The sequence below is a fragment of the Otolemur garnettii genome, unplaced genomic scaffold (assembly GCF_000181295.1).
Source record: "Otolemur garnettii isolate 467f Iridium unplaced genomic scaffold, OtoGar3 scaffold00063, whole genome shotgun sequence".
NCBI classification, from domain to species: domain Eukaryota; kingdom Metazoa; phylum Chordata; class Mammalia; order Primates; family Galagidae; genus Otolemur; species Otolemur garnettii.
The window spans coordinates 1,317,640-1,340,580 of record NW_003852458.1 but is presented as its reverse complement, the minus strand read 5'-3'; the positions used below and the strand labels follow the sequence as shown (position 1 = coordinate 1,340,580).

General features: G+C 45.1%; 1 protein-coding gene across 1 annotated transcript in view; it reads right to left on the bottom strand.

Annotated features, from left to right (window-relative positions):
• Window positions 1-22,941, bottom strand: part of PDZD2 (PDZ domain containing 2) — a 258,964-nt gene that overhangs the window by 96,873 nt on the left and 139,150 nt on the right. The window contains exons 2-4 of the mRNA XM_012807050.2: window positions 15,731-16,205; window positions 5,513-5,655; window positions 2,426-2,558 (exon numbers count right to left, since the gene is read on the bottom strand). Of these exons, the coding sequence (XP_012662504.1) occupies window positions 2,426-2,558; window positions 5,513-5,655; window positions 15,731-16,205 (751 nt within the window). The remainder of the gene's footprint in view (window positions 1-2,425; window positions 2,559-5,512; window positions 5,656-15,730; window positions 16,206-22,941) is intronic.

Below are 22,941 nucleotides of genomic sequence, written 5' to 3'. Positions count from 1 at the left end.
GAGGCAGAGTCTCAAGCTGTCTCCCTGGGTAGAGTGCGTCACAGCTCAGAGCAACCTTAGACTCTTGGGCTTAAGCGATTCTCTTGTCTCAGCCTTCCAAGTAGCTGGGACTACAGGTGCCCACCACAATGCCCAGCTATTTTTTTGTTGTTGTAGCAATTGTCATTGTTTTAGCTGGCCTGGGCCGGGTTGGAACCCGCCAGCCTAGGTGTATATGACAGGCACCCTACCCATTGGGACCTACAGGGGCCGCCCTGTCCTTCCTTCTTTTGAGTCAGTGTGTGAGATCGGTGAGTGGCCACATCCAGAAACTAGTTTTCAAAGTCCTGTTCATGCCCTGAAATCAGCATTAGCTGTTTTGTTTTTATCTTATGTTTTATGTGTTTTTGTGTCTGTGGAATAATGGCTTGACAGAAAAATGGCTCCCTTCCCCATCTTCCAAACTAGCAGGAGAAAGAAGTGGGCAGAGAAAGGAGGGTGGTGTGTGGCATCCCGCCTGTGCAGGAACCCACGTTCTTTAGCCGTGGACCATGGAGACATGGGCTCTGCAAACAGAACAAGCCTGCTCCACAAACACATGACTCTGTGTGCGCAACCTGACGGCGAGTTCAAGTTCCTGATACACCTGGGAAGAAGAGGACTTGGTTTCTCCTTCTCTCACAGTATCACCCTCCTTGTGGAATTCACCAGGCTGACAGAGAAAATCCTGGGGTTTGCTCTCCTTCCCTTGCCTTGTGAAGGGCCGCAGACAGCCCCCTGGCAGATACTCTGGGTGGAGATAGGCGTTCAAGGGACTCCCCAGGGAGCCCCCTGGCATCTCTGGAAGGAGTGGAAAGGCCCAGTGAGTGGGAAGTGCTCAACACCTGCCTCCAGGGACCCAGATGCCCACTCTTCCTGCCAGGTCTTCAGCAAGGCTCTGGATATTCTTTCTGGAGCCTGAGAGTCCAGCTCAAGGGTTTGGGGTAAAAGGCAAAAAGAGAGAAAAGCAGATTTTTCAGATAGCTTGAACTGCTCTTCCATTGGTTAAACACTCCAAAAATTGGCAATAGATCTTGAGGTCTAAGAGGGAAAAATACAGGTGGACATAAAGTTCGTGTGCAATTTACTATGTTAGACTATTTTAAATTGCACACGAACTTTAGGTCCAACCCAGATATAAAACCCTACAAACACGAGGTTCAAAACAGCAGGGGCAATGAAAGGAACTACCCACATGGGCAAGAGTGCCATGCTGCGGAGGGTAAGACTGGCGTGGCCTCACCCAGTTCTTCAGGGCTAGCACTGGAACAGCACCTACACCGGTCCCTCAGCCACACGGACCCTTTCCTAATCTCCTTGGCAGCACAAGACAGCAGACCAGACACAGAGAAGTCCGTGCCACTGCCTCCTCACCACAGTTGTGTAGCCCTGTGGCCTTCAGTCAAGTGCTTTAAGCAAGCAGGAGCTGGGGTCCAGAACACAGGCACTATATTAACACACTCTGGGGTGAGAGTGGAAGAAGCCCCGGCCTGGGGGTGCTGGAGCTGGTAAAGGGAGAGCAGTGAAGAAGGAGCAGCAGCGAGATGGGGGACAGACATGGGGCTGGAGCTAAGGGCTCAGGTCCTGGTGCTGCTGATGGTGTCATGGCCTCTGCAAGACATTAGCTGGCCATGGAAGCTCTGTCTCACTGTCTTGTAAAACTGGAGAGGAAGAAAGGCAGATGGGGCTGGACAAGCAGGATTCACAAGGCTTCCTCCAGCCCCAACACTCAGGGCCTAGGACTTGCTGTGTGGCCCTGATGCCCCCCGCCCCCTTTCTTGATGTCTAGACTGCCACATCTCTCAAGTTTCTCCTGGGAGAGCTGCTGTTGTCCCCACATTGTCCCCCCTCCTATCCCATCCTTCTTACTCTTCCTTAGTTCTATTATTTCTTCTCTATCCCTTAACATATATCTATAAAGACTCTTAAAAGGGCTGAGCATGGTGACTCACACCAATAATCCCAACACTTTGGGAAGAGCACTTGAGGCCAGGAGTTGAAGACCAGTCTGGGCAACATAGGGAGACCCTGTCTGTAGTAAAAATTTTAAAAAAATTAGGCAGGAGTCCTGTAGTCCCAGCTGCTTGGGAGGCTGAGGCAGGAAGATCGCTTGAGTCCTGGGGTTCAAAGCCCTGGGGTTTAATGACTGCACCATTGCATTCCAGCCTGGGCAATGGACTGAGACCTCATCTCTTAAAAAAACAAAAAGACTCTTGAAGGAAAGCAGTTTAAATATACCTTAGCTAAGGGCCTCCATGTGGCCTTGTCCTGTAGAATCCAGGATGTTTAAATGGCCCAAAGTAAATGTGCAGTTGCACACACGTCTGTGTGAGGCATGGGCAGGGGTCTCAAATACAAAGTCACCACTACCATTACGGATATTAAAAAACAAACAAAAATGACCTACCTTGCTGGCCACCACCAGCTGTACCATTCCAGTAGCTGAGCGAAGAATGGCCACAGCTTCCTCGTGGGAGAGCCCGACCAGTAAGTGACCATTGATCACCAGCAGCTCATCTCCTAAGGACAGTCTGCCATCCCTGAGGAAATGGAGATGGGAAATAAAACCCCTTGTCAAAATACTCTGGGCCCAAGAAAGAACATTTTCCTGGAGCTAGGGAGGGTCATGAGAAGGGACATGTGAATTGGGTAAAGAGGAAGCAGAGACAGTTTGGGACGGGATTGCTTTCTCCCTTGTGTCCAGATCCCCACTACGGGAGTGAAAGGCTCCACAATCTCAGGTATAGCTAAGTAATAAGCATGTCACTACCATATTCAGCATTAGTGTCAACAAAACCCCCATCCAGGTGGAGATGGTGAAAGAGGAACTAAGACCTCCAGGTTTTGGGGAGTCGAGTCATTCTTTTATTAATCCTGCCTGCCATCCTGCCTGGTGACTGAGTCATTAGCACAGGGCAGAGTCATAAGCTAAGCTCAAGAAGAGTAAAAGCATCCTAGCCCATCAGAAATCCTTTCCTAATGCACTTCCTACTCCCTTCCCTGGTGACATGACCCTGACCAGATTTCCACTGGGGCACCTGTGATTCATACAGGTGTATGAACCCTGCATGTGTCTGTGCCTCCACAGAGTTAGAGGGCTTTGAAGATAATGCCTCTTGGTACATTTTTCATCCTGAGGTCCCTATACCCAGCTTCATAAATGGACAGATGAATTTTTTAAAAAAGGAAAAACAATTAAATTGCCTAATTTGCTGTTGTTGTAGGTACCAGGCCTAGACTACAAACATGGCTGTACAAACATTTCCTGTTTCTTCATTTCTATTAAATTCAATTATGGCTGACTCTAAGTTTCTCTCCCCCTGGGCCAGTAGGAGCCTCAGCAGTCACTGGGAAAGGGACTGCCTCCCCTGGGGTGGGAGTCAGAGGTCTGGGTGGCACCTGTGCTCCAGCAGTGGCCAGACCCCTTCAATCATGGCAGGTCAACAGTCCTGTGGGTTCCAATAGCGCCTCCTGCCTGGTCTCCCAGAATCCCCAAAGAGCTAGAGATTGCTAACTATGGGATAGGAAATCTGGTGAGGTGGAGAGACCCTGATTCCAGGGTTCCATACTATTGTGTGAAGGCTTCCCGTCAGCACCCAGAGTGCTGCCACGGGATCCACATGTCTCCAATACTCCTGCTTCACCAACTCTGTCTCTGCCCCACCTATAGGCTCTTTCCCCTCACCTTCTTTCAATGTATCGACCACCTTCTCCCCTTCCATTATTACCTCTTCTCCCTACCTTCAGCAGCTTCTCTCTTATTCTCTCTTTCCTCCAGGAAATTCATCATAATCTTTTCTATGACTTTAAGTTTTTTTTTTTTTTTAAACTCTACCACAGATTTCACAGAATGAATTTTGGTTTAATAGAAGATAGGAGGCACCAGAGATTTCTGAAAGCTTCTACTTTCTGACCTTCAAAAATCTTTGAAACAGAAAAACGCTAAGTGTCCTGCTAATTGCTTAGAATGGTGAGAGAAGGGAGATGTTTCTTATGGAAGGAGAGTGATTCAGGAATAAAGAATCCAGTTCTGGCCAGTGTCCCTGGGCTTACTTATTCATGATACCATCAAAACGATCCCTATCACTCTCCCTACTTTCCTCTTTTAATTCCATTTCTCTCATCCCCTTAGTAACTAGAATACCCCCCACTTGTGAGTCAGACATCCAAGGTCAAGAAAAATACAACTCCATGCTAAAAATGAAAGGAAAATGATGAGACCCACTAGAAACAGCTCAGGTGGAAAATAGACAAGAACAGTTCTGTGTACGCTTATCTCTGGGCACAGGAATTTCCTAATTGACAACTTACCGAAGACAGACTAGAACCCAAGACCTAAGATTAATTAATGGGAAGATGACTACCTGACAAGTATATCTCATTAGGAAGTTTAATAATGCTCTTCTGGGTAAAAACCACCTATGGTCTTAATCTTTTGATAATTACTGGCATCCAGATAATTAAGGACTGCAGCTAATCTTACCTCTACATTAGTTGTTAGCATCCTAAAGACTTTGCTATTAATAGTGTGTGCCCTGGTTCCCATCTTAGTTTTCCATTCTTTAGACCGAAGATCTCCAGCCCCTTCAACTACACCTAGAAAGATACACATTTGAATTTTAGCCATACCCTCCTTAGAATCAGGATACCTGGACTGGACACCAAATTCCAGACCACAAAAAAATGCTCACTTTCTTCCAGCAGGGAAACTCTCCTTTTATGTACCTCCTGTACATGTGTGGGCATGCAACACACGGACATGCCTCGTCATGCCTTGCAAACAGTAGACACCCTGTGTATGTGGAAGCAATTAGCTAGCAGGCAAGAGCCTGCCTGACATTTTGGGACAGTTACGTCCTTCATACTCAAACAACTTTTTTATACATACTCTAACTAAACACCGTTTCTCTTCCTACTTCAGACCATTGGGCAATTTAAAGAGTTTTGAAGTCTGCATTGTCTTCAGATCACAAGGATAAAAATTCACATTCACTTTCTTCTCCTTCCCCATCTGCATGACAGGCACACGTGTCTTTAAGTGTGAAATCCTGATGAAGACCTAGGGCATGAATCGTGGTCGCACTTAGAACCAATCACTTTCCCAAGTTATCGGTCAAGTCTTAACAGGACTTAGGATGGCAGCAATGTGGAGTTCTGTTCAGGAATATGTTCTCAGTAAGTAACTTCCTTCCACCTCAGTCCCAGCATCTCCAAAGTCAGAATGCATAACATTTACTCAAAACTCAAACCACACCAGAAAGAGATCTAACCTCTCCTTCATGGTTTGGAAGATCCTGGGATAACTCCTGCCATTAGCCACTTCCTGTGCTCAGAGATGTGTTTAATCAGAACCGCCCCTGCCTGGTTTCCTTCTGTCTCCAGCACAATCTTTATGAACTGTAATTACCACGCTGACCAAGCGGAAGAACACTAGCACCAGGGAAGGGGAGGGGGAGGACAGGAGGCAGAGAGATGGGGAGAGGTATCTAGTCACCTGTGAGCGGCACCTCCTTCCTTCACTTGAGTGACAACGATAGCGTGAGGTGAGCGCTTTGATCCTCGGCCTCCACTAACCTGAATTCCCAGCCCATCCGATTCTTTGAGCAGCTCCATCTTCCATATCCGGCCAACTTCCTCCTTGGAAGAAAAAGTGAGCACACCGTGAAGGACGCTGACAGACACACGGCATTATCACAGGGGAGTGGAGCTGTCACGTTGGGCCGAGCATCCAGCACTTGTCAACAGACGTCACAGAAGAAAAGAAAACTCTGTGGATTGGATGAAAATCTCTGGCTGGCAGTGCTGTCTGACAGAACCTTCTGTGATAACAGAAATGTCCTATATTTGTAACATCCAATATGGAGCCACTGGCCACAGGTGGCTATTCAGTGCATAAAATGTGGCTAGTGGCAACTGGGACACTGAATTTTTAATTTTACTGAAATCTAATGAAACTCAAATAGCATCTGAGGCTAGCAGTTACGATACTGAACAGTACAGCAAGTGTGATCACTGAATTTCCTGAGCAGGGTCCTCTGAGGTGAAGCTTATTGTGCCTAAAACTCAGATGTCACTATGCATGTAAACACTGGCTGCGTCTGGGTTCCTCTTACTTCTGCACAACTAGCATTTCATAAAGGGAGAGGAAAAGAAGACAGTCCAGGTCTTGGCACCAAGAGCCCTCAACTAGCTTGAACCCAGGTCTGCCATTTGTATTTATGGACGTCACTTCACTGAATGCCATAAAATCTCAGCATCCCTGCCTCTAAAGTGGGAATAATTATTAGTAATTTGAAGTGTGTTGTTAGGATTAAAAGAGGCATTTATGGAAACAAACAGTGGCAAGACAGCACCTAGTAGATACATAATCAATGTTGATAGGTAACCACATAACTACTTACATACCTATACATATATATCCATAGAAATGTTAAAAAATTATAGTGAATTGAATCTCAAGCTTCCTTAAAACAAATAAGGACATTTGCACTAGACTGTTTATCACAACTCAATTTACAATTGCCAAAATGTGGAAACAACCTAAATGCTCACCAACCCAGGAATGGATTAACAAGCTGTGGTATATGCATATCATGGAATACTATTCAGCCATTAAAAAGATTGAGACTTTACATCTTTTGTATTAATCTGGATGGAGGTGGGACACATTCTTCTTAGTAAAGCATCATAAGAATGGAGAAGCAAGAATCCAACGTACTCAATTCTAATATGAAGGCAGCAGATGAGCTAATACAAGGTGGGTAGAGGAATGAGCAAGTGGGGAGAGGGGAGGTGGGAGGGGAATGGGGGTCATGGTGCAGGGCATACTCTTGGGAGTGGGACACAATTAAAAGAGGGACTTTAACAAATGCAATCAGTGTAATCTAATTCTTTGCACCCTCAGCGAATCCTAAACAATTAAAAAAAAACCAAACATCTTTGTTAGGAGAAATCAAAACAGAAAATCAATAAATTTGATATCAACTGCTACCGCCATTGATTTGCATACCCTTTAAATATGTTAAAAAACCTGTACAAATATGCTTGAAACCCTGTACCAATCTACCCTTTAAAAAATCTAACATACGTTTCTAAGCCATCTGATTGATGGTAGCCTTTCTGCTTTGGTTCATCCTCCACTACTCTTGCTATTTCACTCCAAGGACACAAACATATGCTCACTGCAAAGCTGTTGAGCTCCCTCAGTTACTTAGCTGTTCAGAGAAATGAAAGCAAAACCTTCAAAAGTGATTTACTTTGGAGTCTTACTTTAGTCTCACCCCTGTAGTTCTTTTCAGCCCTAGATATATAAGCATGGGTCACAACACATTCCTCAACGTAACAAACAAAATCCATCTGTTTTTAACATCCATTGTGGAAGTCTAATGGAACTATTAAGGTCCAATATGGACAAAGCCATCATCCCCCTAGAAATAGGCAAACCTGCCCGTTCCAGATGTTTGCACAAGAGGAAGAATGTGAAGCATTTAGAAAATCTGAATTACACACTGTCAGAAACTAAAACGAAGCTTTATGCAATAGTAAAAATACCAGATGTTGAATAGTCACTGATGTGCAGCAATAGGAACGTCTGGGGAAATGATTACCACAGACTGGTTGGATCCTACACTTTCTTTGGCACAACGCTGCTTGGTGTGGCTCCACCCTACCAGCCACATGCGGCAGTGCCAACCGTCTCCTCCATGCGCTGACCACAGACAAACCAAGCCTGTCTGGCCAAATGTAACTTCAGAAGTCACTGGCTTACCACAGCAGTTCATGAACTTGTCAATGATCGCTATTTCATCCCGTCACCACACGTTGGACTCCACAGCTTTTGGTTTGCTGCCTCTGACCCTTGGAACACCTTTCTCTTCCCCATTCAGAAACATCCTCCCTGGTCTTCAAAGTCTCTCATTGCTCCATCACTTTCAAAAAGCCATCCTTGAGAATTGGTACCACCGCCAAGGTGGTAGCTTTCAACACTTCCATGACATGACACTCTAACAGATACCACCAGAAAGAACAAATTCAGGGATGGTGTCAATTAGCTGTTGTCCTGGCTTGCTGGGCCCCCAACACCAGCCCCCAGGACAGCCCTGTGGCTGCCTCCCCTACCTCCCAATGCAGTTGAGGGCAGGATGGTGAACTGTCTTTCCATGCAAAGATATGCCATGGCTCCTGGGGTCTAGATTGGAGGGATAGAGTTTCTCTTCCCCTCCCCCAGTACAGAAAAGCCATGGGCCTCTTTCCCGAGAGCAACACACACCATTATTACTGGTTTCAGCCCAAATTTGCAAAAACCGACCCACCTCATCACTAGTTTACACTATCACTCCTTCCCCCCTCTCTTTTGTTAAACAGAAAGTAAGGTTAACGGTCTGAAGATAGCAGATACTTACCTTTCTGATTTTAAATGTTCTCAGAAGTAGAACTTGTGACGAGAAACAAACATAGCTAGTTAAAAACAAAGCATGTGTCCAGTAAAAATGGCTTCAGAGGGTAGACTTGACCAAGCTAGAATGCGGCCCCTCAACTACACCAGAAATACATCTTCTCTTTCACTTTTATCCAACAACGTGACTTTTTTTCATAATTGAAAGTAGGAACAGGATGGGAAGTGTTCCAAGAAATCAACGCGGGTTTCCTTCCCTTGGAATTTCTTGATGAGCTGATGAAGGAGTTCGGAGAAATATGAAGGAAGACACAAGTAGCAAGAGGCAGATGTTATCAGTTTCAACCATACAGTTGTCAGTTCCAAATTTAGCTCCCTATAGCTAAAGCAAAGCTCAGTTAGGAATAAAATCAGTGTCTCACATGTATTAGGCTAAAGCTGGTACTGGCCAAAAACAAACAGGCCAACTCAAACAGAACATTATTAAGGCTGTTTCCAAGGGTCTGCACACTGTTCCACCTGGGAGTCTAATACACACCTCAGTACAGTCAAAATTGGCCTCTTTCTCCCTCCCACTCCTGGCTTTCCCATCTCAGTGAGAAAGCAGCGTCAGCCACTTGTGTTAAAGATGATTCGCAAGCCAAAAGCCCATGATTACCTTTGATTCTTGTTTCGTGTCCCACATCCAAGGCATAAGCAAGCTCTGCAGACTCCACTTCCAAAGTAATCCCACATCCATCAACTTCTGCTCAGCCCCCTCTAGCCCCCTCCCTTGTCTAAGGCACCAGCATCTTTAGCTTGGGTGACCATGACAGCCTCCAATCAGGCCTCCCTTTCTATGCCTTACCTCCTACAATCCATTATTCTCCATTAAACATCCAGAGGTGAACATTTAAGAAACACATTTCTTTTTTTTTTTTCTTTTTCTTCTTTCTGAGACAGTCTCGCTTTGTCACCCTCGGAGAGTGTCTTGGCATCACAGCTCACAGTAACATCCAGCTCTTGGGCTTACGTGATTCTCTTCCCTCAGCCTCCCAAGTAGCTGGGACTATAGGCGCCCACCACAATGCCTGGCTATTTTTCTGTTGCAGTCGTCATTGTTTTTCAGCTGGCCGGGGTCAAGTTCAAATCCGCCAGCCTCAGTGTATGTGGCTGGTGCCGTAACCACTTGTGCTATGGGCGCCAAGCCAAGAAACACATTTCATGATGAACTCAGCTTAAGCCCTCCAATAGATCCCTACCGGACAGAGAAAGGTCCAAACTCCATAATGGCACACATGAGCCTCTGTGATCCGCCCTGCCCACACGTGCCAAATCATTTCCTAGTGCTTGGTCTCTCGGCTCCCGGAACACTCCCTCACTCCCGTCTTAGAGCAGCTGCTTCTGCGGCTTCTTTCCTAGGAACATTCTGCCCCAGACCCTACTGTCCTTTCTGGACACCCAGTCCTCAGCTCAGACATTGCCTCTTCCAGAGGTCTTCCTTCTGTGACACCCAATGCCAACTAGCCTGCCTTATGTCATGTGTAGCATTTGTCACCATCTGACATTATGATTTGCTTATCTGTTGTTTGTGGCCCCTCATATGCCATAAATGCCATGGGACAGGAAGCTTGTCTATCTTGTCTACCAACAGATTCTCTAGCAACTAGACAGCGCCTAGCACATAACAATGCTATCTTGTAAGTGCCACGGAATTAAGAAATACAGAATGTTTGTACGCTGATCTTACAGTTCCTTGACGGTCACTGAGACTCATGCTAAGAGGCTCTTGCAGATGAGAGACCCGTATTTTGCCAGTGTTCAACACGTGGCCTCGGGGTAGGTGGAGGGACTGAGTTCTGAAGCAAGCCCTGTCTAGATAGAAGGTCTGGGCACTCATTTCCTTGCACGCTGCCATAAGGGGCAACAAGACTTTGTCAGCCTATTGTGAAAAAGCCAAACATGACAAATTAGACGCTGTGGACTTCTGTCCTAATGCTGTCAGAGTGTTACACTTTCCTGTGAACTGCCAGTTACTGTGAGTCTGCACAAGCATCTCTTCACTGAGGCCAAGGAGGTGATTTATCTACCAAAGCAGGGGCTGTACATTAAAGGGAGCTGTCTCACAGCATTTAAATGATCTCATTTCTGCTGGAACCAAAAATAAAATTTTACCATAGCATCTTTGCTCCAAATGTGAGAAGACAAATAATCCAATCTCTGCTCCCGCTGCAAACCTGCTCTGAGACTGTTTGCTTATCCCTTATCGAGAATGATTAGGAAGAAATGAAGAAACGTGTGATCACAATGTCAGAGCTGGGAGTCCCTTAATCATCAGACCAAAATGCAGGTGAGAAAACAGAAGCCCAGAGAAAGGCCCTGGCAGCCACAGGGCCATAGGGCTGGGGATGGAAGAGTGGGAACTAGAGTCTGGGGTCCCATCTCCCAGGCCTGGATCTCTTGGGCACCTTCATTAGTAAATATCCACGGAGCTTCTACAGGCACAAGGTTCTAAGTGAGGATGGGTGACAGAAAGACAGAAAGACAAAGAAGGCCCTGCCCTTGATGGGGACACAGCAAGCCGAATGGTAACTGGGCTGTGTGAGCTTTGAGGAAGACCAGCAGGAATTGCAGGAGCTCACAAAGGGGACACCTAACGCTGCCTCAGGTGGCAGAAATGTCACCCAGGCCTCCTGGAGGAGGACGTCTTGGTGCCTAGACCCCCAGGAAGGGCAGCTGCTCAGCTATGAAGGAAAGGGGGAAAGAAGCTGAGTGGGCGAGCAGCATCCACAAAAGGCTGAGGGCAAGAGGGAGCATGGCCTTTGCAAAACCTGCAGCAAGTTCAACCCAAGTTGGGGAGGAGGAAAAAGTCACAAGAAACCTGGCCTCCTGGACAGCTTCGGGACAGGGGCTGGCTGCCAGCAACAGCAAACCATGAGCACTCTGGAACTTCCCACCTCATCTCCATCCTCCAGGGAGGGGCGACGGGCTGGAGCTTGAGTTAATAATCCCTCATGAATAAAGCATGAAGCCTCCATGAAAGGCCCTAAAGCGTAGGAATGCACACCTGTGCCAGGAGGGTAGTGCCCTCCCCAGCTTCTCGGGGACCCTTCTGGGCCTTGCCCTAAGTATCTCTTTACCTGTATTCTTTATTATACAGGGTGGCCATAAAGTTTATGTGCAATTTAAATATGGCCACCCTGTATAATAAACCAGTAAGGGGAGACAAAGCAAAGCAAAGCAGTGAAAGATGAAGGCAGGAAGTTAAGGAGGGATCCCAGAATGAAGGGCCTCAAATGGCACGCCAACATGTTTGTGTGTCCACTGAAGGGGAAGCAGATCCACCTAAAGGCTTTACACAATAGTGCACACTTGGACATGTGTGAATGTGCACTGCGTTCGTGAGTCATGAGATCTGCTCTGCTGAAAGGTCACGCTGTTTGCAGTGGAGACAGTGGGTGCATGGGATGGCACTGGTGCAATGAGACAAGTAGGGGAGGACTGTGACAGCCCGGGGGAGAAGCAAGAGCAGCCTGGCCCTGACCTGAGACTGTGGGAGCAGGGAAAAGACAGGTAGGCTGAGCTGAGAGGTCTGGCAGGGAGCTGGAGTGGATAGCACTTGGTGACTGACTGGGCATGGAGTCAGGAAGAAGGCAGCATTTCTGTTGATGCCAGGATGATCAAGTGGCCCAGGTTGCCCAGAATAAAGGGGGTCCCAAGATTTTCAGTGAGAAACCGGGGAAAGTTCTGGACCAGTCAGGATGGTTGGTTACCACAGTTGAATCTCCTGAAACTTCTGAGACCTATAACATGGGAGTGGGTCTGGTGGGGGGGGGGGGAAGGGAAGCAATGAGTTTCAGGCATCATCTCAAATACCCCAGATGGTGACATCCTGCAGGCACTTGGCATAAAGCTTGAGGGCTCAGGACAATAGGGAAGGCTCAGACATGGACTTAAGAGATGTTACCATGTAGGACAAGGTAAGTTCACTCAGTAACCAAGGGGGCTTCCTGGAAGAGGATCTTTTCATCTTTTCTCTGATGCAAACATCAGGAACCACCCGGGAGATGTTCTAAGTGTGACTCTCAAGTTTTCCATCCTTTTCTGCAGATTCAGATCTGGGATGGCCTTCATGAAGCCTCTGCTGAGCCCTTCCAGAGAAGGCATAGGGAAAAGGCTGCTACTGTATAGGGTGGGTGACGATTATGAGGTTTAGACCACAAATGCACAGACACACACATGCCAGTTGTGAATAAACTCGCCTTCCTGGCAAATGAAAGGATTCTTTTTGTTGTTGTTGTTAAATGATTATGTTTGGTTGTATTCATTGCAGCATTACAAAAATACACATTTTATGTTAAAAGACTTTCAAAAACTGTCACCTTGAATGAGCGATGATCTTTGCTAGAAAAGTAATAAGAAACTCTGAACTCATGTCCAAACTTGTTGATCTGTGTCCTAAGAGAGTCTTATGTTTCAGAAAATGAATCCAACATCCATATTTTAAAAAATCCATCTGCTTGTATATATGTATCATTTTTTGTTAATACTTTATGGAAACATCCCGTTTTTTAAAAGACAAATTTGTTTAAAGGAAATCTGTTTCCTATTGTTCTGTCAAGGGAGGACAGAATAGAAAAACAAGGACTGATGATTTATTTTAATGCAGTATTTTCTTAGAATAATAGTATATGAAAAACAAGTACCTGACAAGCAGGAATGGTCTGAATGATCCTATTATAAGCTTTTTCTGTAATTTTTTTTTTTTTTTGAGACAGGGCCTCAAGCTATTCCCCTGGGTAGAGTGCCATGGCATCACAGCTCACAGCAACCTCCAACTCCTGGGCTCAAGTGAGTCTCCTGTCTCAGCCTCCCAAGTAGCTGGGACTACAGGCGCCCGCCACAACGCCCAGCCATTTTTTTGGTTGCAGCCATGATTGTTGTTTGGCGGGCCCGGGCTGGGGATTTGAACCCGCCACCTTAGGTGTATGTGGCTGGTGCCTTAGCCGCTTGAGCCACAGGTGCTGAGCCAGCTTTTTCGGTAATTGATTAACTCTTTGCAGGTATATGAAATCATTAATAAAGCAGAAACAGAACAACACTGGCATGTTCAATCCCCCATTATTCAAATGCAACGGAGTTTCCCCCCAAAGGCGTAACAGGTAAATAGCTAATTTATGTTTTTCTGGAAATTCCATTTTAGCATGACCTTGGTCCCAACTATTTCTGGAGTAAAAGTATAAATCCACTCTCGCCCAGGATCCTCAGCAACCTTTGCGTGAAAGTCTCTTGGTTCCACTGGGCGCCAGTGGGCCAGAAAGGAAGCCGTGCAGACTGGCTTCTCCCCGACCCCGTCAACCCTGGGCAGATGCAGTGAATGAAGACACTTTGGGGTTGCAAAGGATGCCAACATATTCACACCTGGGAGGGTGTACGTTCCATTCTGACCACTCAAGACAAAAAATATGACCCACGTCACTTTTCATTTATACCTTATTAGACACCTGACCTTGAGCACAAAAATGAGGCAAAGGAACTCTGCTATGTGTGATCTTTAGACAGACTAACCCAGAAACTAGATTTTAATTAATTCTATTTATTACCTGAATTTGATTATTACTTTTAATTAACACGAGCAGAGGATGAGTACTCTCTTAGAAGTTGTTTTTCTTTAAAATTATCCCAAATTGCTTCTACCGTGTCCTAGCCCAAATGAAAGCCTGTTCTCTGATCTGTACGTGAAATTCAACTGTCTTAGGTGCCCTAAACCTTCAAAATGATTAAGGGAGCCAATATCCTTGATCTTATTCTTTTCACCTTAGGCTTTCTGTGTATTCACAATCTAATCATTAGGGAAGAAATCATATGAAGAAATATTAACTCATAAACACAATATATTTTTTTGGAGACAGTTTTACTTTGTCGCCTTCAGTAGAGTGCCATGGCATAATAGTTTACAGCAACCTCAAAGTCTTGGGCACAAGTGATCCTCTTGCCTCAGCCTCCCAAGTAACTGGGACTATACGCACCTGCCACAACACCTGGCTATTTTTAGAGATGGACAGGGTCTCACTCTTTCTCAGGATGGTCTTGAACTCCTGAGCTCAGGCAATCTACCCGCCTCAGCCTCCCAGAGTGCTAAGATTATATGCATGAGCCACTGCGCCTGGCCTATATAATATTTTTATTGCCCTTAATTTAGAGGAGGTGTAGATTATGATTTTTCCCCCCTTTGGTCCTTAATCCTTTTGGTGGGAGATCCATACAATCAGAAGAAAATCATTGATAGAGACATCACAACTTTTTCCCACTTGTTTGCACATTCCATTTACAAATAACATCTTCTCTTTGTAAGGGTTTATGAAGATCACCCAGCTTCCCAAGTGAGATTACATGTTCTGTCAAGAGGGGCCATTTTGATTCTTTTCAACCTACCATACAGATTGTGTAACACTGCAGAAATACTCATGAAACAGCCTTACTAGAAATTATATTTACTCCCAGGGCACCAGCAGGCAACACTGAACTTGATACTTCTATGCCTATTTTCTGCCTTTCCAGCTTCTCTTTCATTCCTAAAGGGTGTCTCCTGAGTTAGAGAAAAAGCCATCAGCACCTACTTTAGGAAGTTACTGCTTCCTGTGGGGCCCATAGGGATATCTGACAAGGGGACTATTAGATTGAGCAAGAAAAGTAAATCTCCTAGGAGAGAACGTTGGTTATAATGGGGGAGACCACTTGAGGCTAGAAGCTCATCTATTACCATTCAGAATATACCTAAAGGCAAAGCAGACATGGTAAGACCAACCTGGACCATCACAACTGGCTGTCACACTACTGGAGATTTCCGTGAAGCTTCCAAACTTCACTGGAATTCACCAATGTAATAATGTGATCCCATAAAAATGTCACTTGTTTTGAACTGCTAAAAATAAAAGCAGATGCTTCCCTGAATGCTAGCTACACTTCCTGTATAATACTGAGCTTGGATGTTTGTGCTATCAACTGCCGTCAGGAATTCTTGGCCTTGAAGCAGCAATTCCACTGGTGACAGCAGTGATAAATAATGATGCATCTAAGTACTTTATCTGGGCCTCATATGACTCAAATTTTAGCACAGAAGGCTTGAATTTTCCACTTACGACCACTCAACTAGCTCTTTATTTAAGTAGGATCAAATGACTTGAGTTTTTTGTTGCTGTCTTTTCATCATTTATCTTAATGAAATTGTTGGCTTCTAAATGCAAGGTCATCTTAGATATATTTTCTAAACCTGAAAAGCAACTTCGAACAGTATTTCTTTTAAAATTCCGATTCTGCGATCAAGCCAAAGCTTACCCGTGTCAGGCAATCACTTGATTGGAAGTCCGTCTTCCCAGCTTTGGAGAAGCGGCGTTTGTCGTTGCTTGTGGTCAGGGGAGCATCTGTCTTTGGAACTCCATGCTCTGTCCCACTGGCCAGTTCTGACTTCTCTAGATGGGGTCCATTTTCTAGCTGAAAGGCATGCCCATTTCCAAGTTCAGGGTCTGGGCCGTTTTCCAGCTCAGTGCTGTGGTCACTGGTAAGCTCAGTGCCAGCACTGCTCTTGAAGTCTTCAGGGGCCTTGTTGGAAGGGGACCTGGAAATGACCGCGAACTTCCTTGATCTTCTCCCCTTTTTTGCAGTTTGGTCACCCAGCTCCAAGGTAGGTGTCTCTCCTGGTTCAGAGCTGTTGCTACTGTTGCCATTATAAGTAGAATGGGCTTTCTGTTTAAAGCGACGCAGCATGATCAGGTAGATGAAGCCGCCATTCCAGCACTGCTCAGCCAGGTAACTGCAACAGACAGACAGGTGCCAGTTAGAACCTCAAACACCCTTCCTGGACAGCATGGTGATGGACACATTCAAAGGCCCTCAGAATTCACGCGACTATGTGTCTGGGGATGGGACCGAGGCTCAAAACTCAATTCATTCTTTTAATCTATATAATTGCTGATGCTAAAAATTACCTCCAACCCGCCCCCCAACTAAACAAAAGAACTCCATGAACTAGAAATTACTAAGAACTAAAGGATCAGGAATTAGAGAAGGATTTTTTTTTCTAGGACAAGAGCCAATCCTAACATAGCATTAAGAAAATAAAATTCTTCTCCACATCTTCAATGATTTCTTGCATTGGAATTATGTTAGACTCCCATCCATGTAGTTCTGATGGGATAACACTACAAGTCCCCAGGCCGAGAATGGGTACAATGGATTGGGAGAAATGTACAATTCTGCTCTTAGGATCAAATAATCAGCACAACAGCCTCTGCCTCACAGCAGTCAAACTGGAAAAAGATACTGAGTAGGAGGGCGAACGGTGTTCCTTGGTATTAAATCATAGCCGGCTAAGCAGGTGCTGGCAACCATACACCGTGGTGCATGAATGAATACCAGGCTCACTTCTTGGTAACAGTCCTAGCTTGGGCTTTTTGTAGCACATAGAGAGTATCATTTCCAGTCTGGGCATCTTATTCAGAGGAACATGGACAAAGAGAGAAATACACAGAATAGGGGAAACAGGAAAGAGAAGGCTGTTGGGTTCCTGGGTTCAATCATGTCCACCAGGAAAACTTGGAGGATTACGGGACACTCAGCATGGAGGAGACATATCAGGGTGAGTTGCTTTTTTCATATATTTGTGGCTGGCAAATATTTAGAAGCAGGAAATGCTATAAAGGAGATAATGTAAGTGAAGTGTGACACAATAACTACTCTAGGTCTTTAAGAACCAGAAAATAGAGCATCAAATGGAGTCATTAGTGGTATTCAGGACCAGATCATCAAAGCTTTAGCAAAGAAAACACTTGCCCAAAGACAGGAAACCAGGCCCGGCTGGATCCTCCACTCAAGCTACGGGAGATAAGAAGCACAAATGCTTGATGAACCCAGGGAAATGCCTTCACCACTGGAATCTTGCCATATTCTACACATCACTGGCTCCCAAGCGAAGGGTGTCAACAACCAAATTCCTCACAAATCAGAGCTGCTTCCAGTCTTCCCCCATCAGTAAGGAGAAAGCCCAGGGCTACACGCAAGGCTGCCTGTAAGGAAATGAGGACTGCAGGTAAACAGACATTAAGATGTCATTGTGTGAGCTTGTCAGCAGGGAAATCAGGCCTGAGAGCTGAAGGAGGCCTGTCATAACACTCCTCTCATCTCCTAATGAGCTTCCCTTTGGACAGCAGCAGTGAGAGGCAGGAGAAGGGGAAGCAGGTGTTGGAAACGCCTCTTAACATTCTGGCTCACAGGCCTGCATTCCCCACACCTAAGGGCCAGGTTCAATGCAACGACAGCCAATGTCTAGAGGAAGAATAATTCTGAAGTTTTGCCACGGAATAAAGTGAACAAAAAAGAAAGGTACTCACACATCAGCCAAACTTAATAAAAAATTTGCTTTGATTGTGGGCGCTCCACCATGGTCGTGAACTTGCACATTAAAGATGGGCCCCAGGCTGTCCTTGAAACACAGAGGGGGAAGAGGCATGAAGACCATTCACAGGAATCTAGAAAATGAAAATTAAACCTGGCTCTCAGCACAAATTTTCTATAATGTTTAGACTTCATTTTTGTATCCATGCTGGAAAAATTTGCATAAAGGTTTAAAATCCCAAGAGTTGGGCAAGCAGGTTGTAAGGTTTTCCTTACTTTAAAAAAATAATGCATAAGGTTCAGATTTTATGAAAAACATCTGAGTGCTGGACAGTAAAAACAGGACCAGACTAAGACTTCCAACACCTAACTCCTCATTCTGGCTTCAGCCCAGCTGTGTAAAAAAACGGTAATTACATCTAAATTTTATTGACTGACAAACGGAGAAATTGTGGTATATCCATATAATGGAATGTATTACAGGCTACGACATGGGTGAAATGTAGAAAGGTCGTGCAGAGTCAAAGAAGTCAGACCACAGGGGCTACACAGTGTGTGATTCCATTTACACGACATGTCCAGAATAGGAAACCCACTGAGACAGAAAGGTCAGTGGGTGTCGAGGATGGGGAACAGGAGGACTGGGATTAACTGCTAAGTGGTATAGGGTTTTAGGGGAATGACTTGAAATGTTCTGGAATTGGATAGTAGTAATGGTTGCAAAAATACACAGCATGTGTTAAAACTCATTGAATTGTACACTATAAAATGGTCAGTTTTATGTTATGTGTATTGATTAAAAAAATAACCAACAGAATAATACTGGGCAAGTTTTGAGTTTATTCTTCCAGCAGGTGCTTTACAGAATGTATTTCCCTACGAATTGTCTTAACAGAAGAAGAAACTGGCAGCTCAAAAATATTAGCTCGCCCCAGTTCACACAGCTCCTCAGTGGTGGATCCAAGTCCATCCAATTCCAAAGCTGGTACCACCCCCCACGGTGCAGCTCTACTCTTGGGACCATTATCAACCTTGTGCGTTAGTAGTTTCCTCATCTGTAAGGCAAGGGTGTTAAGATGGATCATCTCTGTCACTTTCTCATTCCAAGAACTGTGTATGATACTTTTTATTTTTTATTTTTTTTTTTTGGAGATAGTCTCACTTTGTCACTCTGGGTAAAGTACCATGGCGTCACAGCTCACAACAACCTCAAAGTCTTGGGCTTAGGAGATCCCCTTGCCTCAGTGTCCCCAGTAGTTGGGACTATAGGCACCCACCATAACACCTGGCTAGTTTTTTTCTATTTTGTAGAGATGTGGGTCTCACTCTTGCTCAGGCTGATCTTGAACTCCTGAGCTCAAGAGATCCTCCCACCTCGGCCTCCCAGAGTACTAGGATTATAGGTGTGAGCTACTGCATCTGGCCCCACATGCTAAGAACTGTGAATGCTCGTTTCCCAGGAAGAGTTCTAGGGACGAAGGGAGCATGACATCCTAGCAGTACCAATCTGGTGCAGGGACAAAACATCAGCTTGGAAATACAGAAACATTCATCTCACAACCAAGTTGTCCCAGGCCTCCTGGACATGCACCATCAATCCAGCAGAGATTTAAACTAAAGAGGTTCAAATCTGAAAAGCTGCTAAGTTGTATGTAGAGACCATTTTTCCAGCACCAAATAGGCAGGCTCACTGATTCAGAGTAAAGACCACAATGCCTTTCCCCTCCGTACTCTCATGGAAGCTCTGAGAACCTTGAAAGGGGCCTGGGGCTGAGTGGATTTTACTACCTCTGCATCGCCCATGCTCTGCAAAACGACAAAGCAAGAGTTTATCTTCAGTTCTGCCCCATCCCCCTGCCCTCTCTCAGCTTCCCAGCAATAAATAAGACCCTGACACCTTAAAGGAACTGCCTGACAGGTTACTTTATTCCTTCCTGGACACTCAACTTTCTAAGGTCATCCAAAGACAGAGTGTAATGAATAAATTATGAACACTGGAACAAGCTGCTGAAAGACTTTAGGTAGGGGGTAATTTTCTTAGGATCCTTCAAATCACCTTAAGTGTGGTGCCCCCATATCCTCTACCCCTCTAAATAATTTACCTAACGTTTCTAGTACCTTCCGTCTAATTCATACATCCAAGTCCCCTTTTCTCTTCAGCAGGATTCATACCCAGCCTTGGAATCTTTAAACTCCGAAGTCAATGTTTGAGAAAGAAGAAAGGGAATACAATCACGTGAGTTTGGAAAATAGAAGGCTTTCTCTTTAGAAGCAGGAACTTTTCCATCCCATCGTTTTTTGATCCATCCTCCCCAGATTTGAGATTTTCCTCTAGCATGTGAAATTATTAATTTAGTTAAAATCTGACTTTGATCTTCCCAGGATGACCTTAAGGTAAATGAGGAAAGACCAGCACCTATGAAAAGGAGGTTCGGAATTCTAGTCTAGCACTGTCCCTCTGGAATCTGTTGTAGGTCCTCACTTGGGCTTTTCTAAAAACACGACTTCCTCCTCCCTTCCCTGCAAAAGGTGTCTTCTGTGAGAGAAAGTTCTGAGCAATCCTCTGCTCTTTGATACTCTGCCCAACTCTGGAGTCTGGGCTCTTAGGGACGGGAGGCCTGGGAAGGGGTTGGCAGGTGAAGTTGGGGGTTTGACCAAGCGGGAGAGATAAAGCTGCCTGGAGCATGAAGACCAGTAAAGACGGGGACATTGCAGATAGAGAGGGGTGAATACGGGGAGCTATTGGAAAGGCAGAGAAGCATATAATTTATCTATGCTCTGATTCTATCAAAAGAGGCCTTGAGGCAACTGTACCATTTTGACATTTTAACTGTTTTGCCAAAACCTTTGGAAGGAACAATTTCAAGATGGTTCTGATGATCATCTTGGGCATTCGGCCATGGACGTCTGGTGACTGGCACACGTGTGAGCCCACTGGGGGTGCTGCTGAGCTGAGCCATGGGTGTACCTATGTGTGCAGGTCAAAGTGACTTGGATCACCACCACTGAGCACTGGCCTGGGTGCCACAACACCATGAAAACATCACGTAACTAAAAAACCATGTAAGAGAATTCTGGAATTCAGACTTCCCACCAAAGCAGACACTCCCACTTCATCTGAGTAGGTCAGGTCCCCAGTATAGACACCAGGAGAATGAACACTGCCGGCAAGAGGCTGTTTATGGACGAGTTATTATGACAGGGTCTGAATTTCATGGGAAAGCACCAGCTGCTCACAGCAACCTTATTTAACACACAGGACAAATGGAGATCAATTGTTCTTGCCCACAGTTTTCTCTCCCCTAAGTAGTAAGGGGAGGCTGAAAAGCTGTTTGTGGTCTTTTGAAAACCTGCTAAGCCTAATTAACCCAGAGGGCTGTCTGAGGCTGTAAATCTATAGGTTCCCAGGGAACAACTGGTGGAGAGGAAGTGTTAATATGTACAGATTAACTTCCCAGTGAAGCACTGGCTGGGAAACAGGAGGCGGCAAGTTTGGACAGCTCCGTAAGAGGGGATGGGGCCCAGACTGCCAAGAGCAGTGTCTCTCAGGTGTAGCCTCCCAGAGACCTTGAATTTGGGGGATGCTTCTCACGGATTGCACGATCCTCCCTATAAAGAGCCCAGTTGTCCTGGGGGAACTCTGAAATGGGAATTCTTTTTTTTTTCTTTGTGAACACTGTACTGGTAAGTATGACTGAAATTCTTAGTGTGCTCCTGGCGCCTGTTCTAAAGATAATTCATCCACTTCTTTGCTAGTACAGTCAGGGAGAAATGGAGGTCAAGATGGGCTTCACATGAAGCTTTGAAAATAAACAAGCCTAGACTTAGGAGGAGATGTGAGTAGAACACTGCGTTCCAGCTGCTGGGGGGAGGAGCAGCCTGAGAAAGGCAGGGTCTGCTGCTTCTCTCTCTTCTGTTCAGCATCGACGGCCGAGCCTGAGCAATCCCTCCCTGCCCCCCTCATCTGGAATCCAGAATAGGGAATATAGATACAAGAATATGTTTTCTTACAAAATGTATACATTAATTATTTTTATCATATAGTTTTCCTGACCTATGACACAGTATTAACCATTCGGGCCCAATTCGAATTATCAACTCTCAAAACTTGCTGCCACCATGTGTCTTAGTAGCGAAACTTAAAATCACACCCATCTATGCATCAGGATAGGAGTTCACATTACCCTAAGGAATAGGGGCTTAGGAAACCAGCGTCAACACACTAATACTCAGGCTACTGTTGTTTCTGTGAGTAATAAACATTCTTCTTCTCTAATCCAGGAGTCTCATGTCTTCTGCCAATATCCACAAGACTGTGAGGCTTATTTGGAAGCTTACAAGTAGAGTCAAATCATAGTTCTTGATATATGTGAATAGCAGGGCAATACACAATAATAATTCAGTTTCTAATTGGTCTCGTTCCCCAACATTAAACTTGTAAAAGAAGCACAATGATATTTTTTTGGCACTAATGACTAAGGCATCTTAACTCAACCTGATATTTAAAGTTTTTTTTTTAAAGGCAGAATCAACTAGAGGTGAAATTATACTAAGAAGAGTAAGGAAGGTGGAAGTTTTACCCTCTGATCCACAACAGCCAGATTAAACTCAGGATGCCAGCCTCTAGGCAGCAGGTCCATTTCTGTCCATTAAATTCCTTCTCTTGCAATTACTGGACCATCAAGTGCAATGTCCCTTCTGTGCCGAAACAGAACCAGCTCCCTTTCTGTTTCTTGCTATGAGCTTCTAGATGTAAAGGGGCCGAAGTGGGGTAACTACAGAAAACACTGGATAAAAAGCAGCTAAATCATATGATCAACGGAAAATATTATTTTGATTTCCATACAATAAAGCATCACTGATTTTCACATTCATCTTGAAAGTTCACATCTTAAACTATCAAGATTAAGTTAAATCCACAATCCTATGGCAAAGTATCTCTCTGTTCGGATGTGCCGCCCATTTCACTCCAATAAAGCTCACCGTGAAGGAAACAGAAGGCCCTTTCTATCATAGAGCAGTAAGCTTACATGAAGACACTGTTTCCTCAAAGGTTTTCAGGCACCTCATTTCTGTATGAATCAATAAAAGCTTTTTAAAGCAACCATATGCCTGTTGGAAATAGGAATTCAGAAGCTAAATGAAGTAGAAAATGC